Genomic DNA, 22,761 nt, shown 5'->3' on the forward strand with positions numbered 1-22,761 from the left:
AAGATGCTTTTAATTGTATAAAAGCTTTGTAAATTGAGCCTTACGTGTAGCTTTTTTCATTTTTTAAATATTAAAACACTATTAAATTATTGCTTTTAATTCTATTTTGTTTTTTCGTCCGGATTTTATCCTAAGTATAATCTGAGTGCGTATTCATGGATGTAATGTAATGGAGGAATGGAGGGTGTGGCAAAAGACAACATGTGGAGACATAATGTAGATTGCAGTATTAATGTCTAACACAAGGTGGTGATCTCACTTCAAATGCACAGAAAGGAAGTGATGTAACATTTACACAGGATGGGATGTAGAGGTAAAAAAGGAAGTTCTGGGTGAGAGGTGAGTTGGGAGGAAGTTGGTTGACATTGCTGGAAGTGGCAGCAGAGGAGGTAATAAGATATTATTTTCTATTTACACCCAGTAACCCCCCTGTCATGTCCGTCCTTTTCCTCACCATGATGTTTATTAGAAATAGATGGAGTAATGCTTTAATATGAAACTGTCCATCCAGAGCCTCTGGTTTATAGACCGGATATGTCCTAAATATAGAACCATTTATCCAACCGTCCATCCAGAGCCTCTGGTTTATAGACCGGATACGTCCTAAATATAGAACCATTTATCCAACCGTCCAACCAGAGCCTCTGGTTTATAGACCGGATACGTCCTAAATATAGAATCATTTATCCAACCGTCCATCCAGAGCCTCTGGTTTATAGACCGGATACGTCCTAAATATAGAACCATTTATCCAACCGTCCATCCAGAGCCTCTGGTTTATAGACCGGATACGTCCTAAATATAGAACCATTTATCCAACTGTCTACAGAAACCAAGAAGAAGTCTTGGATGGATCGCATGATCACATCAGTGATGATGGATGAGGACCTGAGTCACATGGCTGATAGGATATTGGACCTCACCCTGGAGATCATCTACCTGTTGAACGGAGAGGTGAGGAGGATTCTAGGAGGTCACATGACATCACTTTTATCTCTATTAATAAAATAGAGACCTGACCGGAGAGGTGAGTTGGATTCTGGGAGGTCACATGACATTATTGTTGCTCTTTCAATGTAGAGTTTTCCGCTGGTGAAGTCTGGTGACCATTTAACCATCAGAGTGCCTTCACATCATTCAACAAAACCGAAGAGAATCAATGGCAAGAAGATTCTAGAAGTCACCCAGAAGATCATTGATCTGCTGGCGGGAGAGGTGAGCGGTGCCGGGAATTCTGGGACATTCTCCAGTAACAGACAAGGGATGTGTCTGGATGGTGACTGTATCATTGTGTGTGTCAGGTTCCTATAAGGTGTCAGGATGTCACTGTTTATTTCTCCATGGAGGAGTGGGAGTATTTAGAAGGACACAAGGACCTCTACAAGGATGTCATGATGGAGGATCAGCCGCCCCTCACATCACCGGGTAAGAGGAGACTTTATTGTAAAGGAGAGAGCAGTACGGAGGGTCTACCTAGATCCCCCATCATCTGATAAACACATAGAAACAATGGATTCAGTCAGTGTGTGTGTTTCCTACAGATGGATCCAGTAATGGGAACCCACCAGAGAGATGCCCTCGTCCTCTGTATTCCTGGAATTCCACACAGGAAGGTCACACCATCCCCCACAATCATCAGGTAGATGGATCCAGTAATGAGAACCCACCAGAGAGATGTCCTCTGTATTCCTGGAATTCCACACAGGAAGGTCACACCATCCCCCACCATCATCAGGTAGATGGATCCAGTAATGAGAACCCACCAGAGAGATGTCCCTGTCCTCTGTATTTCTTGGATTCCACACAGGAAGGTCACAACATCCCTCATCATCATCAGGTATATGGATCCAGTAATGAGAACCCACCAGAGAGATGTCCCTGTCCTCTGTATTCCCGGGATTCCACACAGGAAGGTCACACCATCCCTCACCATCATCAGGTATATGGATCCAGTAATGAGAACCCACCAGAGAGATGTCCCTGTCCTCTGTATTCCCGGGATTCCACACAGGAAGGTCACACCATCCCTCACCATCATCAGGTAGGAGGACTCAGTGTATAGAACACAGAAGTGATTCTGAACTTTGTGAGAGGACATTCTTCTATGTAGTCTCTTGAATTATCACTTACTTCTCCATCATTTGCTCCCCCATCACCATTTCCAGCTTCTCCTTGAAGCATTCCCCATTTATATTGTTTTTTTTATAATCAATATATGCCCCTTTCTTCTGTGGGTCCAGTCACGTGACATCATGGGTTCTCCTCCAATGGAGGGGGGTGCATGCCAAATCACATGATCCTTTCCTGTGAATCCAGATTATCATGATGATGTGGCCTCAGGGGGTGGATTTGACACCTCCTGGAGTCACAGGAACTGGCCCTGTGATCTATCCTGAAATAGGCAGGACAGTAGACCTAGTTTCCACTGCTGCTTCTGATGACACCTACAGATCTTGTCTCTTCTGCCCGTGTCTATGCAATTGAAGCCCAACCCAGGGAAACCTAAAAATCCCTTGTTCATGTCCAGGGGACATAGAAAAGAAGAACTACTTACCTGATCTTCATCACATTGCTAGATAGGTCCCCTGCAGTGTCTTCTCCCCTATGCTTCAGTGGTCTGACACCATCAAGACCTATCCATCATCCATAGCCCTGCACTGGGCATGATGATGCCGAGGGACATTCCACCGCCAAAAACTGGGGGAGCGCCCTCTGCCCAGGGAGCGGAGGATCAGGTAGGTAAAAGTGCTACTGAACGAGCAGCAAGCCCCACTGCAAAGGAACATTTTGAGTCAGGATTTTTACCCTTTCGCTTGCATCTTTATTTTTTGCACACGTTTAAAAAATTAAAAGTCACACGATATTACCTCAAAGGGCTTGGAAATACAAAATTTCAATAAACACATTATAGTGAATTTTAAGGCAGACAAATGCAATAAATGACCCAAAATTTTTGGTAAAATATAAAGGATGAGGTTTCGCCGAGTAAATAGATACCCAACATGCCAAACCTTAAATTTGCGTACGCCTTTGAAATGGCGACAAACTTCAGTACCCAATATTATCTGTAGTTGATGGTTCAAAAGCCCCCTATAGGTCATCAGTTTAGTGTCACCGAGAATTTTTGCTCTCATTCCAGTGTGCGTAGCGATATGTAACATGTGTATCGCAATCAATATTTTCAAGCACAGGTGCCCCCGACGTGTGTATATGTGGGGGGGCCTCAAAATAAATTGGAGGGATGGTGTGTGCTTGGGTGTCATTTTTTTTTTTTTACAAAAATATATATATTTTTTTTTACGTAACTTTTTTCATCACATTGGGAACACAAAGCCCCCTATGCGATGATTTTTAGGTGACAGGTTCTCTTTAACCCCTCCCCCTCCAGAGGATTGCCCCCCTTCCTGACCAGGCCATTTTTTGCGTTACGGCACTGTTACTTTAACTGCCAATTGCGCGGTCATGCAACGCCACACCCAAATGGAATTTACTTCCACGAATTGAGCTTTCTTTCGGTGGTATTTGATTGCCTGTGCGTGTTTTTTTTTTTTTTTTTTTTTTGGACTATAAAAAAAAAAAAAGACAATTTTGAGAAAAAAATATTTTTGACTTTGCTATTAAACATGTCCAATAAAAAATTTTAAAAAATCAAATTTTGTCAAAAATTTAGGGCAAAATGTATTCTGCTCCGTGTCTTTGCAAAAAAATAATCCTGATATGTGTAAATTAATTGGTTTACGTGAAAGTTATAGCGTCTACAAATGGTGGTATATATAATTTTTTTTAGTAATGGCGGTGATCAGCGACTTACAGCGGGACTGCGGCAGGCATTCTGACGCTGGGGGGGGCACTGACTTGGTGTCACTAACATCCCCAGTGGCACCAATACAGTGATCAGTGCTAAAAAAAAAAAAAAAAAAAAAAAAGCACTGGCTGTAACAGAACCGAACACAGACTGCGCTTGGGTACTTCCGTTAGACTCCTGCTTCCCCGTCCAAATGCCGACCACAGACACCACAGCTGACCATACAAGACTAGACGACACCAGTCTTGGAAGTAAACCAGGAAATAGACTAGTTTATTTTAACACAGATACAAGATATCAGGGGACAAGCCACCGCCTCCCTGCATAATGACACAGGGCGGGGCAATCTACATTTAGTAACAAAGAGACACACCAGCAGACAGTCCCATCAGGAGGGAGGGCTGCTGGAGACACCCCCACCAAGTCAATACACATAAACACATACATCCCTGTCACGCGTTCACCCACACGCCACGCCCACAGTGACTAGCTAACCGAAGCGCGCACGTGCGGCCGTGAATTGGGGTAAGAGGGAATTAGGGTGGACTTATCTTTGAATATATCTACGTATATAAGACCGACCGTGATACACTTTCACAGCCCGCACTACCTCTTGGCCACCACCGGAGGGAGACTCCACTCCAATCCAGCTGGTCGACCACACACTTGCAGATACAAATCTTATATACAATCTGGTGCACTGATTAGAGTTGAGGAGCAGCTTAGTAATCACACACCCTTCTAGGATTCCTCCAGCTATCCTACAGCTGAGTGTCGTTAGGAGGAAGTGGGCGTGGTGCAGCACAGACAGTGTGTGCTGTGTGAGGTCCTGCTAGGCCTCAGTCTGAGCCAGGGACTACATTTCTGGCACTACCCAGGAGAGGATGGCCGAGCCTGGCCATGATCCAGGAGGAGGGACCCCTGGGGCTCCTAGTACCGGTCCTGACATGCCAGCTATTGAGGACCTGGGAAAAGGCCCTAAAGGAGGGGAATCGTATGCGGATTATCGGGGCCGTGTGGCCACACATGTGGCAAGGATCGGCAAGGAGGAAGACAAGCTGCTCAGAATGAAAAATGACCTCAGGAAGTTCAAGTCATCTTATGATCGTGTGTGGAGCACGAAGCGGCAAGCTATGAAGCCTGAGCTGGAGCGTATGGAGCAGGCAGTGCGCCAGCAATGTGATCTAATGGAGACCCTGAAAGCATCCAGCGGTTTCATGCGGGAGAAATACATGAATGAGGAGCGTTTCAGGCAGGCCCGTGACAGATCCCTAGCGGTCGCGAGGGGCCAGATCGGAGAGGCGGTGTCATCCGGGGACCTGTCAGACCCCAGGTGAGGTTGGAGAAAGCAGCAAAGTTACTTCTCAGCGTGCTGGAGAATGTTTGAAAGTGGAGGGTGAGTCGGAACCCATCCCCCCTCAGCAACAGCGGCTAGATTGAGGATCCCAGGTGGAGCAGGAGGAGGAGGTTGGTGCCATGGAATTTGTGACTGCATTAGAGTCCCCCCTGCACGGACGGCAGTTCGCATTTTCAACTGATGACACTGTGGCAGACAAGTGCCCTAGGCCACTGAAGCCAAAAAAGACTGAGAAATCGGTTTTTGTAAAGCGGGAAAAACTTCCCAGCAAGCTGGAAAACAGTTGCAAATCGCAGGAGGGGAAGGTGGTGAAGCCGCAGTTGAAAGCCTCTCCGGCTGCGGGGACTGTAAGTGATGTGTCGGACACTTGTGTGGTTGTGTGTGGCAAATCTGCAGCAAATGCAAATATTGATATTATGGGTGCTTCATGTGAGGCCAATTTGGTTGGTGCAGTGTCTGCTGCGGCCAGTATAGCCCCATCCCCAGCTGCAGGCCCAGTCTCCGCCCCAGCTGCAGGCCCAGTCTCCGCCCCAGCTGCAGGCCCAGTCTCCGCCCCAGCTCCAGGCCCAGTCTCAGTCCCAGTCTCAGCCCCAGCTGCAGGCCCCGTCTCAGCCCCAGCTGCAGGCCCCGTCTCAGCCCCAGCTGCAGGCCCCGTCTCAGCCCCAGCTGCAGGCCCCGTCTCAGCCCCGGTTGCCAAGGGAGCCCTGAGCTATTCAGCGGCTTTAAAAAATAGACAGGGGGTAGCAAGACCACCGGAGGGTCAGGCAGGGGTATCACCACCAACTATAAAAAGAAGGAACGTTGTCCAGCTAAAATGGGACGGAGGAAGCACCACCCCAAATAGAAGAGATGTTGTTGACAGAATTCTGGATATGGGCTTCAAAGCAGTAGACATATTTGCTTTTATAGCCCCGGTGGGGACCGGCGAGTATGACGTGTCATTTGTGAAGCGGGAGTGCCTAGACTTGTTCTGGCAAAAATATGAAAATGAGTGGAAGGGGACCCCCAGGTGGGAGGGCCTGGCACCAAAAGTTATTTCTAGGCAGCCCCTTGTCAAAAACGTTACAATCCTGGTCAGGAATGAGTTGATCCCCTCGGCGGATATTATTGTATGGCTAAATCGGTTTGGGGAAGTGTTAGCACCCCTTAGGAAAATCTTGGACGATCGTGGGATCTGGACTGGGGGATGGTCGGCGACCGTAAAGCTGCAGGTGGAGAATAACATGGTGAAGCATCTCCCATCTTCGACCTTCCTTGGGAAGGACAGACTAATAGTCTTTTATGCCGGGCAGCCAAAAGTCTGCCACCGGTGTGGCAACAAGGGGCACTTCGCCTCAAGTTGTGAGGTCCTGAAGTGCTCATTATGCCAGGGTATTGGTCACGTAGCCCGTGATTGTAATCAAATTCGGTGTAACCTCTGTAAGGTATTGGGGCATTCCTACAACCAATGCCCTGAAGCATTACATAATTTATCTGATATTGCTGAGGAGTTGGCCAGGATGGATGCAGAGGAGGCGGGTGCAGGCCCAGCTCCTGATGGGGCAACTGCTCTGGAAGCCCTGGTGCCAGGTGCACCGTGTGTAACCCCTAGTGTGCCTGTAACCCCCCCTGTTGTGGTGTCTTCCCCCGTCTCTGTATACTCCCAGGTGTTGTCTGCCCCTCCTCGTGTGCCCCCCCCTGTTAGTTCCAAGTTGGGTGAGGCGGCTAAGGGGGCAGGGGTGTGTAAGCTATTTGTGGTCCCCCCGCCAGTTTTGCTCCCGCAGCGTCGCAGAGGTCGGACAGGGGGCTCGGCGGCATCTAAGGGTCAGGTGAAGGCTGGGCAGGAGAGCTTAGTCCCTGGGCAGGATGGAACATCTAAGGAGAATAAGGAGGGTGTGTGGTCTTTGGTGGGGAAGGGAGGTAGAAATAGGGCAGTGCTGTCCCCTTCTTCTTCAGTTTCCTCACTGGAGGTTGAGGTTATATCTCTTGAGAATAAGTTTGGGGTTCTTTCAGGGGAAGAGGGAGACACTGGAGAGTCTCTTTCCCCCATGGAGGAGGAAGAGGCTGGAGGGTCCCTTAAAAGGACTAGACCCCCAGCTAAAGCTGAGAAAACCAAAGTTAAGAAACGCTCATCTCAACTACCTTAATGGCAGTTCCCGCTCCGATAAAGGTGGCATTCATTAATGTTGCCAGCATAAAGTCTGTAAGTGCAAGAAGTACAGCCTTATTTTTGCTCAGCAGTATTGGAGCTGACATTTTATTTTTGCAAGAGACCAGGCTTACCAGCCTAGCTGACGTCCATCTAGCAAAAAGGGAGTGGATGTGTGGTCCTTCCTTTTGGTCTCTTGCGGCTGAGCCTTACAGCGGAGTTGCGGTACTTTTTTCCGGCATGGTAACGTGTCGGCGGGTCATTGAGGTAGAGATTGGAAGGTGTATGGTCTTGGACGTCCTTGTGAAGGGGCAGGAGCTAAGGCTCATTAACATCTACGGTCCCCAGTCTACGTGGGCTAGGAAATGCCTCTTTACAAGGATTAAGCCTTTCCTTTTTACATCCCGGCAAGTTGTCTTTGGAGGAGACTTTAATACTGTCACTAGGCTTAAGGACAGGAAGGGCTCCATTGACAGGCTGGAGTATGACAGCGTTTTTTTGAATGCGATAGTTAGGGAACCAGGTCTGGAGGATGCCTTAATTAAGCGCAGCCCGGACAGCGCGGGATTCACTTTTAGGCGAGGTAGAAGTGAGAGTAGAATAGATAGGTTTTTTTTTAAAGGGGGACTCCGCTTTCTCGGCGCCTGAGTGTCAGGCAGTGGAGTTTTCCGACCACCTTTTGTTAACTGTGATTTTGAATGCCTCAGATACACCGCTGAAGGGAAGGGGTGTCTGGAGGATGAATTCAGCTCTGCTGGAGGACGAAGAGGTGAGACGATCCTTTGAGGAGTTTCTTCAGGCTCAGGAGACCATCCTGGATTTCTGCGGCAGTAAGTCGGAATGGTGGGAGCTTACCAAAGTGCGGATTGGCAGGTTTTTCAAGGCCCTAGGTAAGAGGAAACAACTTGAGAAATACATTGCCTATCAGCAGTTACGGAGAAAGCTTGACCGCCTTGTCTCAGAGGGTGGAGATTCTGGGGCAATCTCAGAGGTTAAGCTTCTTTTGAAGAAGTATCAGTATGATCGGCATGCCTCTTTGGTTCTGGAGAGGGACTACGGGAAGTACCATTCACCCGACCCTTACCAGAATTGTAAACGGAGCATAGCAATTAAGACGATCAGCGGCCTGAGGGATAGTACAGGATCCCTGACGAAATCCAGGTCAGGGATCTTGGAGGTCTCAAGGGATTTTTTTGAGGATCTTTTGAAAGAGAAGCACCTTGACCGGGCAGGGATGTCAAGCTTCCTGGACTCTACACCAGGTTTGGAGAATAACACCCCGCCCACAAGTTTGACAAGTGAGATCACAGCTGAAGAGGTTGCCAAAGTGATAGACAGTCTGGCCATTAAAAAGACACCAGGGCCAGATGGGTTGACAGCGGAGTTTTTTAAGACTTTCAAATCTAGCTTGGCACCTAACCTAGCGGAGGTGTTTAACTGCTGTCTGGATGAGGGTTCGCTCCCTCCCTCCATGAGGAAGTCAGCTGTGATCTTGCTGTCAAAAGGTAAGGACCCTACGATGATTGAGAATTGGCGCCCCATTAGCCTGCTCAATGTCGATAGAAAGATCCTGGCCAAGATCCTTTTCTGGCGCTTGTCGTCAGTGGCAGACGGTCTACTTTCGCAGCAGCAGCACTGCTCGGTCCAGGGCAGGAGTACTTTTTCAGCGGTGTTAGCTGTCCGGGAGGCTCTGGAGCGGTGCAGGGCTGATGGCTGTGGGAAGTACTTGCTGGCGTTGGATCAAGCTAAGGCTTTTGATCGGGTCGACCACAAGTACCTCTGGCATCTCCTTGACAGGTATGGCCTGGAGGGGAGGTTCATTGGATGGCTTCAGGCTTTGTACAGAGGGGCTGAGAGCTTCATGTTGATCAATGGTTGGATTGGGCGGCCCTTTGGGGTCGGCTCGGGGGTGCGCCAGGGGTGTCCGCTGAGCCCTCTGCTCTATGCCTTTGCCATCGACCCCTTCATTAGAAGGCTAGATGGCGGGGTGCCGGTGGGCACTACTGGTGAGCCACCTTTGAGGGTCGTGGCTTATGCCGATGATGTATCTGTATTCATCTCTGGGACCGGTGAGGCGCAGGAGGTGGTCTCAGTGATGGAGCAGTATGCAGAGGCATCAGGCTCCAAGATTAATCATGACGAGTGTGAAGTTTTCTGGATGGGCAGGGAAGGTGAAGGCTTCGAGCTTCCGGATGCCTTCCCTGAGCCCCGACGGAAGGTAAAAGTGCTAGGCATCGAATTTGGCCCTGACGACTACAGCAAAACAAATTGGGAGTCCAGGTTGGCAGATGCTGATGTTAAAGTGAGATGCTGGAAGGGGTGGCGGCTGTCCCTAAGGGAAAGGGTTGACCTAATCAAGACTTACTTGGTCCCTGTTTTCTTATACGTCAGTTTCGTTTGTCTCTTGCCAGAGTCTCTCTACATGAGGGTTTACAGCTGCTTCTTCCAGCTATTATGGGGGAACAGACTGAACCTTGTGAGGCGGGATGTGACTTATCGATCCAGACGGGAGGGTGGCCTAGGTATGGTCAACCCAGTTGTTTTCTTCTCTCTGATGTTTATTAAACATAATCTTGGTAGCATGTTAAAAGAGAGACCGCCTGCATGGGTAGGCCTTTTCCAAGTCTGGTTTAAGCCTTTTCTGAACTGTTGGGAGAGAGGCGGGCCAGTGAGAAGCTTGAGAGTCAGGCATGGTAAGCTCCCGGCTTATGTCGCTCCGTACTTGAAGATACTGAGGCGGTGGTGTGTGACTGCGGAAGAGGTCAGATCACTCCCTGGGAGACTCCTGAGGGAGAGGGTCGTGGCCTCTGCGTTTCATGCACCATTGGCCTTGAAGGATTGCCCAGGCCATATTTTGCAGGAGGGGCTACGTTTGATAAATATGGAAAGGATTCCCTTGAAGTTTAGGGACCAGGCCTGGCTTGCGTTCCACGGCAGGCTCTATGTGAGGGGAAACTTGAATTACCGTTCTCTGGATAACCGTGGTTGTCCGAGGACGGAGTGTGGGGGCGAGGTGGAATCTATGGACCACTTCTTGCTTCAGTGTCCCTTCAACATAGAGGTGTATAAAGAGGTGGGGAGGGCTCTAGACATCCCCTTCCTACACTGCATGTCTTATGCAGAGTGGGTATATGGGGCATTGGAAAGTCATACTGGTTTTGATTTGAACACTCTTTTTCTAGTTTGTCTAGTGACCCGTTACTACACATGGAATGCACGGTGTCAGGTTTCCATTCGGCAGAAGGTCCTTCCTGTTCAGGTGGTGGTGTGTGACATCCTTGGTGAGGTTGGGAAAATTCGGGGTCTAGAGAAAGACAGGTTGCGGTGAAAGGCCTGGATAGAGGCGTGGAGGAACATCAGGCCTGTAGCTGCAATCTGTTGATCTCTTGGTGAGGTTGCTTTCCTGTTTTTCCTCTTCATTCACTCCCCTAGATTTTGGTAAGAAGTCTTTTTGAAGAAAGGCTATGTGCACCTGAAGGTCTAGGTTTCTTAGCTTTGGTTGAGTAGACAAGTAGTGTTTTTTAAAGCCATAAAGGCTTTTGTTGTTTAGTGGAAGTTGCTTCCCCTACAAGGGGAGGATACATTTTATACTTGATAAGTGGGCCATAAGGGTCTTGGTGATGTTTTTTTACTTTTTTTCTGCTTCTTACCTGCCCAGTTAGTAAAGCCATAAAGGCTGTTATTATTCAGTGGAAAGTATATATCTGATTTAGGGAGATGTATCCTGTTCTTGTTTTTGTTTATGTTTCCAGTTTATTGAATACTGTATGTATTTATTTATTTTTTGTATTTTTGTATAAAATGAAAGCTGGTTGCAAGATTTTATTTCAATAAAATATTTCCAGCTATCCTACAAGCCAGAACCCCGGTGTTAGTCACTCTTCCACTGTCCACACCCCCCCACACCAGACACACCACAAAAGGTAGCCTGTCACCACCCAACAGATTATCCGCAGAACAGTCTGTTGGGACACCACACACACAGATCTCCGTCTGGCACACCTGTAACCTTTACAATCTGCACGCAATCTGCCCACACATAGTGCAATTGCATACAGACAGGCAATGAACTGGATGGAGCATATAAAGACACTGAAATACAATCTAATCTCTCCGGAGATATGAGCCCGAGCTTAAAATACACAGAAGTAAATTTTAAGATTTAATATCCTGAAAGTGGGCAGTGCATAAAATATGTACAAAGTATAAAAAGTTACCGAAAATACAAAAAATACAAGAAGACACACAAATGACTATTCACTATAATATAAAAAGGAATAAAAAACAGAAATAAAACTTTTACCAAGATCTATCCTGCGACTGGAGCAAGTTAGGGAGAGTCAGCAATCCGTCAGTCAATCGAACTGGCTCCATACGAATCACAATGTCCAAATGTCAGGGTCCTCAATTTATGGGCATATGGACGTACGCTGGACATTAGTCCTTGGCCAATTGACTCTGGGGGGTGTTCCTGTACCCGCCCACAGGCTGTTCTGGGAGCTGAACTGCCCAAAGTCAATTGGACCAAGATTGGCTTGAATCACCAAGTCGGGGACTGAATTTCCGACACCAGCGCATCAGTCCGATTGCGACAGTACCAATCACTGTTCCGCTATCGCACTCCAGCGCCGCATAACCATTTCCTGCATGTTTCTGGCATTCTACATAGGCCACAAATATAGTTTTTTGCCGATGCAGCCTACAGAGTGCCCAATCAGAAGGAAGTATTTTCATCACTCTGCAACTAATATTTTAGCTTTTATGAGGGATGAAACATACTCCTTTGATGTATGAATATATTTTTAGAGCTCTCTAGACAGATCGGAGCCCCCCTTGGTGTCATGGAGCCGAAGCATTTCTCTTTTAACTTCAGGAAGATGGCAAAGTCTGATTTACATATAGGTAACAAAATCTTATTAGCACCCAGGTGTCACTTCCAGCCTGAGGAAGCACGGTCTCTTTTCGGATGCTAATTGGTGACCATCTGTCTCTGAGCACCTATGACTGAAAATTTCTTTAACTAGTTGCCGACCGCAGATAGCCGAATGACGGCTGCACTGCGGCCGGCCAGTTCTGGGTGGACGTCATATGACGTCCTCGCGCGCACCCGGCGATCTCCGTGATCGCTGTGTCCTACGGACACAGCTGATCACATGATGTGGTAAAAGGCCAATCACAGCGGCCTTTTACCACGTGATCAGCCGTGTCCAATGACACGCTGATCACAGGGAAATGCAATTGCCGGTTCTCGGCTGCACTTTCCTCACGTTGTCAGATCGTGAGGAAAGTACTGCCGAGAACCGGCAGTTGTCAGAGCGAGGATCGGCACCGATCATCAGGGCACTGATGATCAGTGCCCTGATGATCGGTGCCCAGCAGTGCCACCCACAAGTTCCGCCCACCTGTGCCCAGCAGTGCGCCCACTAGCTCCGCCCACCTGTGCCCAGCAGATCACCCACCTGTGCCCAGCAGTGCACCCACCTGTGCCCAGCAATGCACCCACCTGTGCCACTCTGCATTGTCACACACCTGTGCCCAAAAGTGCCACCCACCTGTGCCCACCCACCTGTGCCCAGCAGTGCCCACCCACCAGTGCCACCCACCAGTGCAGCCCAGCAGTGCTGCCAGTCAGTGCCACCAGTCAGTGCCCAGCGGTTGTGCCAGTCAGTGCCGCCAGTCAGTGCCCAGCAGTGATGCCAGTCAGTGCTGTCTATCAGTACCCATCATCAGTGTCACCTATCAGTGCCGCCTATCAGTGCTGCATATTAGTGCCGCCTATCCGTGACACCTCATTAGTGCTGCCTATCAGTGCCGCCTATCCGTGCCACCTCATTATTACTGCCTATCAGTGCCCTTTAGTGCTGCCTATCAGTGCCGCCTATCAGTGCCCATCAGTGCTGCCTCATCAACGCACATCAGTGAAGGAGAAAAATTACCTGTTTGAAAAATTTTATAATAGAAACAAAGAAACTTTTTTTTTTCTTCAAATTTTTTGCACTTTTTTTGTTTATAGCGCAAAAGTAAAGCGCCCAGTGGCGATTAAATACCACCAAAAGAAAGCTCTATTTGTGAGAAAAAAATGATCAACATTTCATATGGGTACAATGTTGCATGACCGCGCAATTGTCAATCAAACTGCGGCAGCGCTGAAAGCTGAAAATTGGCCTGGTAAATAAGGGGGTATAAGTGCCTAGTAGGCAAGTGGTTAATAACAAGGAATGAACTAAATTTACGATTACATATTGCTACAGGTCACATTTCAGCTACTCAAATCTGTACATTTATGTCACAATTCTATAATAGTTTGCTCCCAAGCTAGACACACAATAGAACAATGGGATGCAACCACATAACATCAATCAACAATCAACAACCCCCCACCCCAATATTATTTCAGATCACCCTGTACCCCTAACAGGCCTAACATGGAACCCAGCTCCAAAGTGAGCTGGGTTCCATGGGCCCCCCACCCAAAGTGACTCCCGTCACACAGACACTGTACTAAGGACACTGGGCAGGAAGGGGTTAAAATGAGGGGTGATCAATGGGTGTGTTTTACTAGGGGGCTGTGTCTGTGTGCTTCACAGTAAGCACACTGCTTTGCATGGCTGTGCTGTGCACAGCCATGCAAAGCAGTGTGAAGGAGCTGACAGGGGAGAGAGCTGTTTTGTTTACAAACAGTTCTCTTCCCTGTTGGAGATGCTGAGCAATCACCGGGCGCCGGCGAGTAATCACCGGCAGGGACTCGGTGATTGGCAGCTGCGAATGGCGACGTGGGTAGGGTGCGTGCAGTTTGCACGTTCCCCCTACCTGGAAATGCAAAATCACGTATATACATGTGATTTTGCGCACCCTTGCCTCCCTGTAGCAGTACTTCTGCTATAGGGCGGACAGGAAGCTATTAGTAAGACATGCAGGGTGTAAAAGATCCCTATGGTCTCCTCTGGGCTCCACTGGATGTATTGCAATGCAGATCGCATTGCCATACATCTCTCCCTAGCTGGGGAAAGTGACAGCGGTGACCCAGAAGTGACGTCATGCACATCGCTTTCCAGGTCACAGTAGGAAGAGGAGGAGAGCGCTTTTTTCTCTCTTCCATCCACCTTCCAGCGCTCGAACCTGCTTCATCCATCGGATTGTGTGCAACACCCAGGCTGTCAGGTCCGTACGGTTAAAGGAGAAGCAGCAAACCGATGAATTCATCTCTCTTTTACTCTGCTCTCTCCTCCTGTCAGCATGTGCTTTGTTATCAGAGCTTATTGGCTGCTTGTTCGGTGTCTCCCTCTCACGCTGCAAGAGCCTGATATCAGATCACATTCAGGTACTCCCACTGCTTACATTTCTAGCCATAAAATGTTCATGAATGCAGAGCTGAATAAATTTGTGTTTTTTATATCCGCTTGACATTTTTAATAGATGTTTTCTATTATTTTGGGGTTCAGGGTGAAGAACGGATTTATATAAAAGCTGAGGTTAAAGAGGAAGAAGAGGAGACGTATGTGGGGGGGGATCGGCCATCCACGGAGGAGGTCGGGACGGTTGTGAAGAATGAAAAGGAAGAAATGTCTCCACCTATCCACACAGGTAAGTACGGGCACTGTGGAACAAACGGGTCACAGTCTAATTTTACTTCTGAGTAGAAGGATTGTAGTTTAACCCCTTCCAGTCCGGACGCTTTGACCCCCTTCCAGTCCGGACGCTTTGACCCCCTTCCAGTCCGGACGCTTTGACCCCCTTCCAGTCCGGACGCTTTGACCCCCCCCTTCCAGTCCGAACGCTTTGACCCCCCCCTTCCAGTCCGGACGCTTTGACCCCCCCTTCCAGTCCGGACGCTTTGACCCCCCCCTTCCAGTCCGGACGCTTTGACCCCCCCCTTCCAGTCCGGACGCTTTGACCCCCCCCTTCCAGTCCGGACGCTTTGACCCCCCCCTTCCAGTCCGGACGCTTTGACCCCCCCCTTCCAGTCCGGACGCTGTCCCCCCCCCTTCCAGTCCGGACGCTGTCCCCGCCCCCTTCCAGTCCGGACGCTTTTCCCCCCCCCCTTCCAGTCCGGACGCTTTCCCCCCCCCCCTTCCAGTCCGGACGCTTTCCCCCCCCCCCTTCCAGTCCGGACGCTTTCCCCCCCCCCCTTCCAGTCCGGACGCTTTCCCCCCCCCCCCTTCCAGTCCGGACGCTTTCCCCCCCCCCCCCTTCCAGTCCGGACGCTTCCCCCCCCCCCCCCTTCCAGTCCGGACGCTTCCCCCCCCCCCCTTCCAGTCCGGACGCTTTCCCCCCCCCCCCCTTCCAGTCCGGACGCTTTCCCCCCCCCCCCTTCCAGTCCGGACGCTTCCCCCCCCCCCCCCTTCCAGTCCGGACGCTTCCCCCCCCCCCCTTCCAGTCCGGACTCTTTCCCCCCCCCCCTTCCAGTCCGGACGCTTTCCCCCCCCCCCCTTCCAGTCCGGACGCTTTCCCCCCCCCCCCTTCCAGTCCGGACGCTTTCCCCCCCCCCCCTTCCAGTCCGGACGCTTTTCCCCCCCCCCCCCTTCCAGTCCGGACGCTTTCCCCCCCCCCTTCCAGTCCGGACGCTTCCCCCCCCCCCCCCTTCCAGTCCGGACGCTTCCCCCCCCCCCCCCTTCCAGTCCGGACGCTTTCCCCCCCCCCCCCTTCCAGTCCGGACGCTTTCCCCCCCCCTTCCAGTCCGGACGCTTCCCCCCCCCCCCCTTCCTGTCCGGACGCTTTCCCCCCCCCCCCCTTCCAGTCCGGACGCTTCCCCCCCCCCCCCTTCCAGTCAGGACGCTTTCCCCCCCCCTTCCAGTCAGGACGCTTTCCCCCCCCTTCCAGTCAGGACGCTTTCCCCCCCCCCCTTCCAGTCAGGACGCTTTCCCCCCCCCCTTCCAGTCAGGACGCTTTCCCCCCCCTTCCAGTCAGGACGCTTTCCCCCCCCCCCTTCCAGTCAGGACGCTTCCCCCCCCCCCCTTCCAGTCAGGACGCTTTCCCCCCCCCCCTTCCAGTCAGGACGCTTTCCCCCCCCCCCTTCCAGTCAGGACGCTTTCCCCCCCCCCCCCTTCCAGTCAGGACGCTTTCCCCCCCCCCCCTTCCAGTCAGGACACTTTCCCCCCCCCCCCTTCCAGTCCGGATGCTTTCACCCCCTTCCTACCCAGGCCAATTTTCAGCTTTCAGCGCTGTCGCACTTTGAATGACATTTGCGCGGTCATGCAACACTGCACCCATATGAATTTTTTAGCATTTGTTTGAGAAAGATAAAACTTTATTTTGGTGGTATTTTTTCACCACTGGGATTTTTTTTTTTTTTTTGCTATATAAACAAAAAAAGTCCAAAAATTTTGAAAAAAAAGTGTTTTTCTTATATAATTTTGCAAATAAATATTCTTTCTTTATAAAGCTTGGCCTAAATTTATTCAGTTGTCTTTTTAGTAAAAAAAATAACCCAAATTAGTTTATAACCAAAAATTATAATTTAAAAAAAAAAGATTTTTACATTTTTATTTTATTTTTTTCTATTATTATTTTTTTTTAACATACCGTCACCCTAGCAGTACAGTGTAACCATAGTGACACTGTACTACTTGGGGGTGATGAAGATTTTTTTTTTTTTTTTTGTTTACACTGATTGCTTTTACACCCATAAAGGCTGTAAAAGCAATCGTTTCTCCTCTCTGGCTGCATTCCTGCAGCCATTGAGAAAAGAAATACTGTGTGAACTGTGATTGGTCACAGCTTGTCACATGGTACAAGGCTGTTGTGAATAGCCCTGTACCATGTGATCTCTGTGATTAGTCACACATTTCACTAGTAGTAAGCAATGTCAGAAGTGACATCTTGCTTACACCTATTCATGTGATCACTGATTGGCCAATCAGTGATCACATGATCGGGACCTCACACAGAGGTCCCGTACAGCGATCGGTGTTCCGGCAGACACAGCGGGCACCAGATTGTGGTGCTTCGCGCTCCCAGGGAACGCGCACAATCCAAAATGGCAGGCGCCATTTATAAACAGCAACCCATCCCTGCACTGCTACCATCCAGCCGTTTATATACAGCGGCTGGAGGGCAAGTGGTTCAGGAAAAATGGTAGGTAATTCTCAGAGCTTCACCTCCTCTGATTTTGCACACTCACGGTATACCCCGGACCTGGTCCTGCACACAACAAGGGATACATTATCAGTTTTCTCTCCTCTGTTTATAGAGATCTCCAACCTCAGGCAACAATCCTTTGTTTGTCCATACAATAAAGATTTGACACTTTGTATAAAGGCCGGCACAGACATTTAAAATTCATATTTATCCATGGTTCACATTAGCTACATTTTCCAAAACAACTTCCAGGAGAGCGCATTAGAGAGAGAGGCTCCTCCAACAGGATCAGGAAACGCATCACCAAAAAACAGGAGGTCCTTTTGCTGTTGTTTCCCCCATCCGGAGGAGACACATCACCTGGAACCGGGTGGTAGGAGGCTCAGTTTGGGATTCCCTTCTGCAGTCCTCCACCCACTTCTCTTTTTTAGTCCTGCCTCACTCTCCTCAGGGTGGGACTCTCACCCATATTTGCCCCCATTTCCTTCCTGTTTACGGCAGGAGGAGGCCTGGGGCCCACTTCCTTTTTCATTGCCTGGGGAAGGTCAGTACTGAGAATTATCCCCTTGGCAGACCGGCCTGGGTTGGCGACAGTAAGGGACCATCCCTGCTGGGTATGGGTAAGGCTGTGTTCATAAGACTAGCATGTGCCATATCATAATGTCGATGAAAGCTCCTGGTTCTGGGGACACTGAGTAATTTGTGATATTGTAATTTAGTACCTACATCTATTCTCCTCATTTCTTGTTGATACAACAAGAAGACCTCAATCATGTGGTCGATCTCCATTCCTCAGTATAACGTCATGTTCCTGACAAATGAGGAGGAGATACTGGACACCATATGAAAGGTCCATCTCCATTCCTCAATATTAAGTCACGTTCCCAACAAATGAGGAGATACTGGACACCATATGAAAGGTCCATCTCCATTCCTCAATGTAACGTCATGTTCCCAACAAATGAGGAGGAGATACTGGACACCATATGAAAGGTCCATCTCCATTCCTCAATATAACGTCATGTTCCCAAGAAATGAGGAGGAGATACTGTACACCATATGAAAGGTCCATCTCCATTCCTCAATGTAATGTCATGTTCCCAAGAAATGAGGAGGAGATACTGGACACCATATGAAAGGTCCATCTCCATTCCTCAATATAACGTCACGTTCCCAACAAATGAGGAGGAGATACTGGACACCATATGAAAGGTCCATCTCCATTCCTCAATATAACGTCATGTTCCCAACAAATGAGAAGGAGATACTGGACACCATATGAAAGGTCCATCTCCATTCCTCAATATTAAGTCACGTTCCCAACAAATGAGGAGATACTGGACACCATATGAAAGGTCCATCTCCATTCCTCAATGTAACGTCATGTTCCCAACAAATGAGGAGGAGATACTGTACACCATATGAAAGGTCCATCTCCACTCCTCAATAGAACGTCATGTTTACACTCATAGTTGTCATTGAAGCACAAAACAACATCTCCCAGTGTGTCAGTCAGTGGAATGTAGTAACGAACTACTAACATGTTTTGGCTAATGAAGCCATATCCATAGCTATTTCTTTAATAAAGAATCTGCAGATCATATATGGACTCGGTATGGACACTTTTCTGATCAATTTTGGAGGGAGAACAGGAGCCCAGCTGTGAGATCGACATTTCCACTTATTCCACTGACGGGGGGGAGGAGCTAAATCTCCAGTTATTTGTGAATTCTGACATTTCTTCCATTTCTCTCCATCAGATGGCGGTGATGTCAGGAATTCCTCGGAGAGACATCTTCTATTATCTGCTGATTGGAAGTCAGAAGATAATGCCATCACACAGGATTCTCCAGGAGTGAATCCAAATACACCAAATATCCATCACAGACCTTCCTGTCTGGAGACATCAATGGATCCCTCTGATCAGGGGGAATCTTCTGACCAATCACATACTAGGAGTGCAAATGTCCATTTAGGATCTCACACTGCAGAGAGATCAACAGATCCATCTAATCCCAAGGAATCTTCCTCACCCCATGAAGGATTTCACAGGGGTCAGAATCTATTCTCATGTTCTGAGTGCGGGAAATGTTTCACTCAAAAAGGAAAACTTATTCAGCACCAGAGAGTTCACACGGGTGAACGTCCTTTCCCTTGTTCAGAGTGTGGGAAATGTTTTAAACATAAATGCACCCTGCGTACACACCGCAGAATTCACACAGGCGAGCGTCCTTATTCATGTTCAGAGTGTGGGAAATCTTTCATTTGCAAAGGAGACCTTGTTAAACACCAGAGAATTCACACGGGCGAGCGTCCTTATTCGTGTACAGAGTGTGGTAAATCTTTCACTCTGAAAGAAAACCTTGCAAAACACCAGAGAATCCACACGGGTGAGCGTCCTTATTCATGTTCAGAGTGTGGGAAATCTTTCTCTAAGAAAGTGAGCCTAGATGAACACCAGAGAAATTACAAGGGTGAGAGTCCCTATTCATGTTCAGATTACAGGAAATCTTTCAATAAGAAAAATAATTTTGTTAAACACCAGAGAAGTGACACGGGAGAGTGCCCCTATTCATGTTCAGAGTGCGGGAAATCTTTTCATAAGAAAGATAACCTTGTTAAACACCAGAGAAGTCACACGGGTGAACGTCCTTATTCATGTGTAGAGTGCGGGAAATCTTTCACACTGAAAGGAAACCTTGTAAAACACCAAAGAAGTCACATAGTCGAGTGCCCTTTTTCACATTCAGAGTGCGGAAAACCTTTCACTTTGAAAGGAATCCTTGTGAAGCACCAGAGAAGTCACACACGTGAGCATCCCTATTCATGTTTAGAGTGCGGGAAATCTTTCATGCAAAAAGGAGCCCTTGTTGAACACCAGAGAATCCACACGGGTGAGCGTCCTTATTCGTGTTCAGAGTGTGGGAAATCTTTCACGCTGAAGGGAAACCTTGTTAAACATCAGAGAATTCACACGGGTGAGCACCCCTATTCATGTTCAGAGTGCGGGAAATGTTTCACTCATCAAGGAGACCTGGTTAGACATCAGAGAATTCACAAGGGCGTGCGTCCTTACTCGTGTTCGGAGTGCGGGAAGTCTTTCACACAGAAAGGAAACCTAGTTGAACACCTGAGAATTCACACGGGGGAGCGTCCTTATTCATGTACGGAGTGCGGGAAATCTTTCACTCAAAAAGGAATCCTTGTTACGCATCAGAGAAGACACGCCTTACAGCGTGCTCAATGCGTTCAGAGTGCGGGAAATGATTAGATAGTAGAGGGAATGCTCGTTCCTATGCTTTTGACGATGGTTTGTACGATGGTTTTTGCTGGTGGAACTTGAACATCTGGAGGAAGAAATTATTTTGTTTATAAAGGCGGTGCATCCTGGGTAAAGTGATAGGTAAATTTGTAGGTGGAGTTTGATGGGCGGAGTCTTCTCGGTTTCTTTGCATTTCTTGGAGACTCCCATGGTGGGATGTTCCTGCTACAGTCTCCGCCCCCCCACTTTCCTGTATCCCCCCTTCCTCTGTTTTCATTTTGCATATTTTGAAATGAAAATTCAGTACAGAGGGTAGTAGCCCCTCATAATGGGTGACGGGGGGAGGGGGCTCATGTGTCTCCAAAAGGAGACAGGTAGGACCATGTGGTGTCCAGTGTACATTGAGGCCACAGAGAAAATAACTGAGTTTTTAGGATTTGATAATAACAGTTTATACCCGTAAGATATACATTAAAGTGTTCCTGAACCCCCAACAGTACAATCAGTCTGTAGATGCAGCAAAGCATGCTGGTTATACTCACTGTGGGACCTAAGGGGTTAATCCTCATTGCGTAAAAAGGGTGTTGATCCTGTCTTCTCTGATCCTCCTCTTGTTCAAATGTCCAACTGATACAGACCGAATCCGTGGTCACGTGCACATGCTCAGTTTGCTATGTATTGCTAGAGAGGTGTTTTTTTTTTTTTCTTTTTTTTGTGATCAGCACAGGGCCAATCAAAACTGTCCAGACAGAGGGCAGGGGTCCTGCATCCTTCTAGAGCAGAAAGAAAACTCCTCCTACAAGCTTTAACCAGTGCTCTGCTGAAGTCACAAGACTGCTTTAACTGCTGATGAGAAAAGATATTTTAACAGTTTATGTTGGCTAAAATAATTGCATTTCCATGTTGTGTGTAGTGAGGGAGAGCGGATATAGTGAATGCGGGGTCTGGGGAGAGCGGATGTAGTGAGTGCGGGGTCCGGGGAGAGCAGATGTAGTGAATGCGGGGTCCGGGGAGAGCAGATGTAGTGAGTGCGGGGTCTGAGGACAGCAGATGTAGCAAGTGCGGGGTCCGGGGAGAGCGGATACAGCGAATGCAGGGTCCGGGGAGAGCAGATATAGTGAATGCAAAGGCCAGTAACACATTCACATTAATAAAAATGCATGGAGCAACAAAGGCACAATTGTGAGAATACAAGGACAATTTTATTAATACAAGTGAAGAAACACGCAATGGTAACAATACATAGGCAATAAAATTCTGAAACAATAACTAGAGTCCAGTCTGCCTCTTATGTTGGCCTTGTCTGTTCTGCTGAGAAGTGTATATGAACCTAATCTACTGGATGCAGAAAGCATCATTGTAAAAAAAATGTACTACACCAAAGCATCCAACCAGGATTCCCACCTTTATATTGGTGGTAAGCGAAAAGACCTTTTACACAAGTGATCAGTGCGGTCATTGGAAAGAATGAGGGAGCTGTCAAAGAATGTAGTGTGGATGGTGGGGGGAGAGCTGTCAGAGAATGTAGTGTGGATGGTGGTGGGAGGAGAGCTGTCAGAGAATGTAGTGTGGATGGTGGTGGCCGATTTTTTTACCGTTGGTGGTAACATCAGCCGATCGAACGACCAATTTTTTATTTTTTTTTTATTTTTTAAAAACAGACGATTTTCGACCTGTCTATGGCCTGCATTACTGACAAGATCAATCAGGTCAATGCTCCTCCTGGTGTTATCTGCGGCGTGTCTAGCCGGGACAAAGCCCACCTGGTCTCTGTGTATAAAGCTTGGAGATACATTTAGCCAGCCTGTTAGCTAGAATTTTCATAAAAATCTTGTAGTCAGAATTTAATAAAGCTATAGGATGATAATTATCTGGAAGGGAATGGTCCTTATTTGGCTTGGGGATCACACAAATGTATGCGTGGGTAAAATCATCGTGTGGGTGCTACCAGGGGCGGACTGACCATTTGAAAACTAGGGCACTGCCCGAGGGCCCGGGGTCAGTAGGGGGCCCCATGAAATACCCCTGGTACCTTTTTCATAGGCTTTTTTGAGTTTGGGCAAGGACACGGGCCCCATGAGTTGTCAGTCCGTCCCTGGGTGCGACCCATTCAGGAGATCCCGAAACAAAGT

General features: G+C 48.4%; 1 protein-coding gene across 3 annotated transcripts; it reads left to right on the forward strand.

Moving 5' to 3' along the window:
• The first annotated feature begins 332 nt into the window (after window positions 1-332).
• Window positions 333-21,898, forward strand: LOC149453380 (uncharacterized). Of its 3 annotated transcripts, none has more exons than XM_089688255.1 (7): window positions 333-389; window positions 830-954; window positions 1,081-1,215; window positions 1,302-1,425; window positions 1,542-2,041; window positions 14,733-14,874; window positions 19,128-21,898. In XM_089688255.1, the coding sequence occupies exons 2-7, from the start codon at window positions 850-852 to the stop codon at window positions 20,636-20,638; spliced, it is 2,517 nt and encodes an 838-aa protein (XP_089544381.1). In that variant the 5' UTR covers window positions 333-389; window positions 830-849; the 3' UTR covers window positions 20,639-21,898. The 3 variants fall into 3 exon arrangements, with proteins under 3 accessions (XP_089544381.1, XP_089544382.1, XP_089544383.1); XM_089688256.1 differs by having other exon boundaries at window positions 1,542-1,939; XM_089688257.1 differs by having other exon boundaries at window positions 1,542-1,639.
• Window positions 21,899-22,761: the final 863 nt, after the last annotated feature.

Source organism: Staurois parvus, unplaced genomic scaffold (genome assembly GCF_062004578.1).
Source record: "Staurois parvus isolate SC_StPar_1 unplaced genomic scaffold, SC_StPar_1.0 ptg000449l, whole genome shotgun sequence".
Lineage (NCBI taxonomy): Eukaryota > Metazoa > Chordata > Amphibia > Anura > Ranidae > Staurois > Staurois parvus.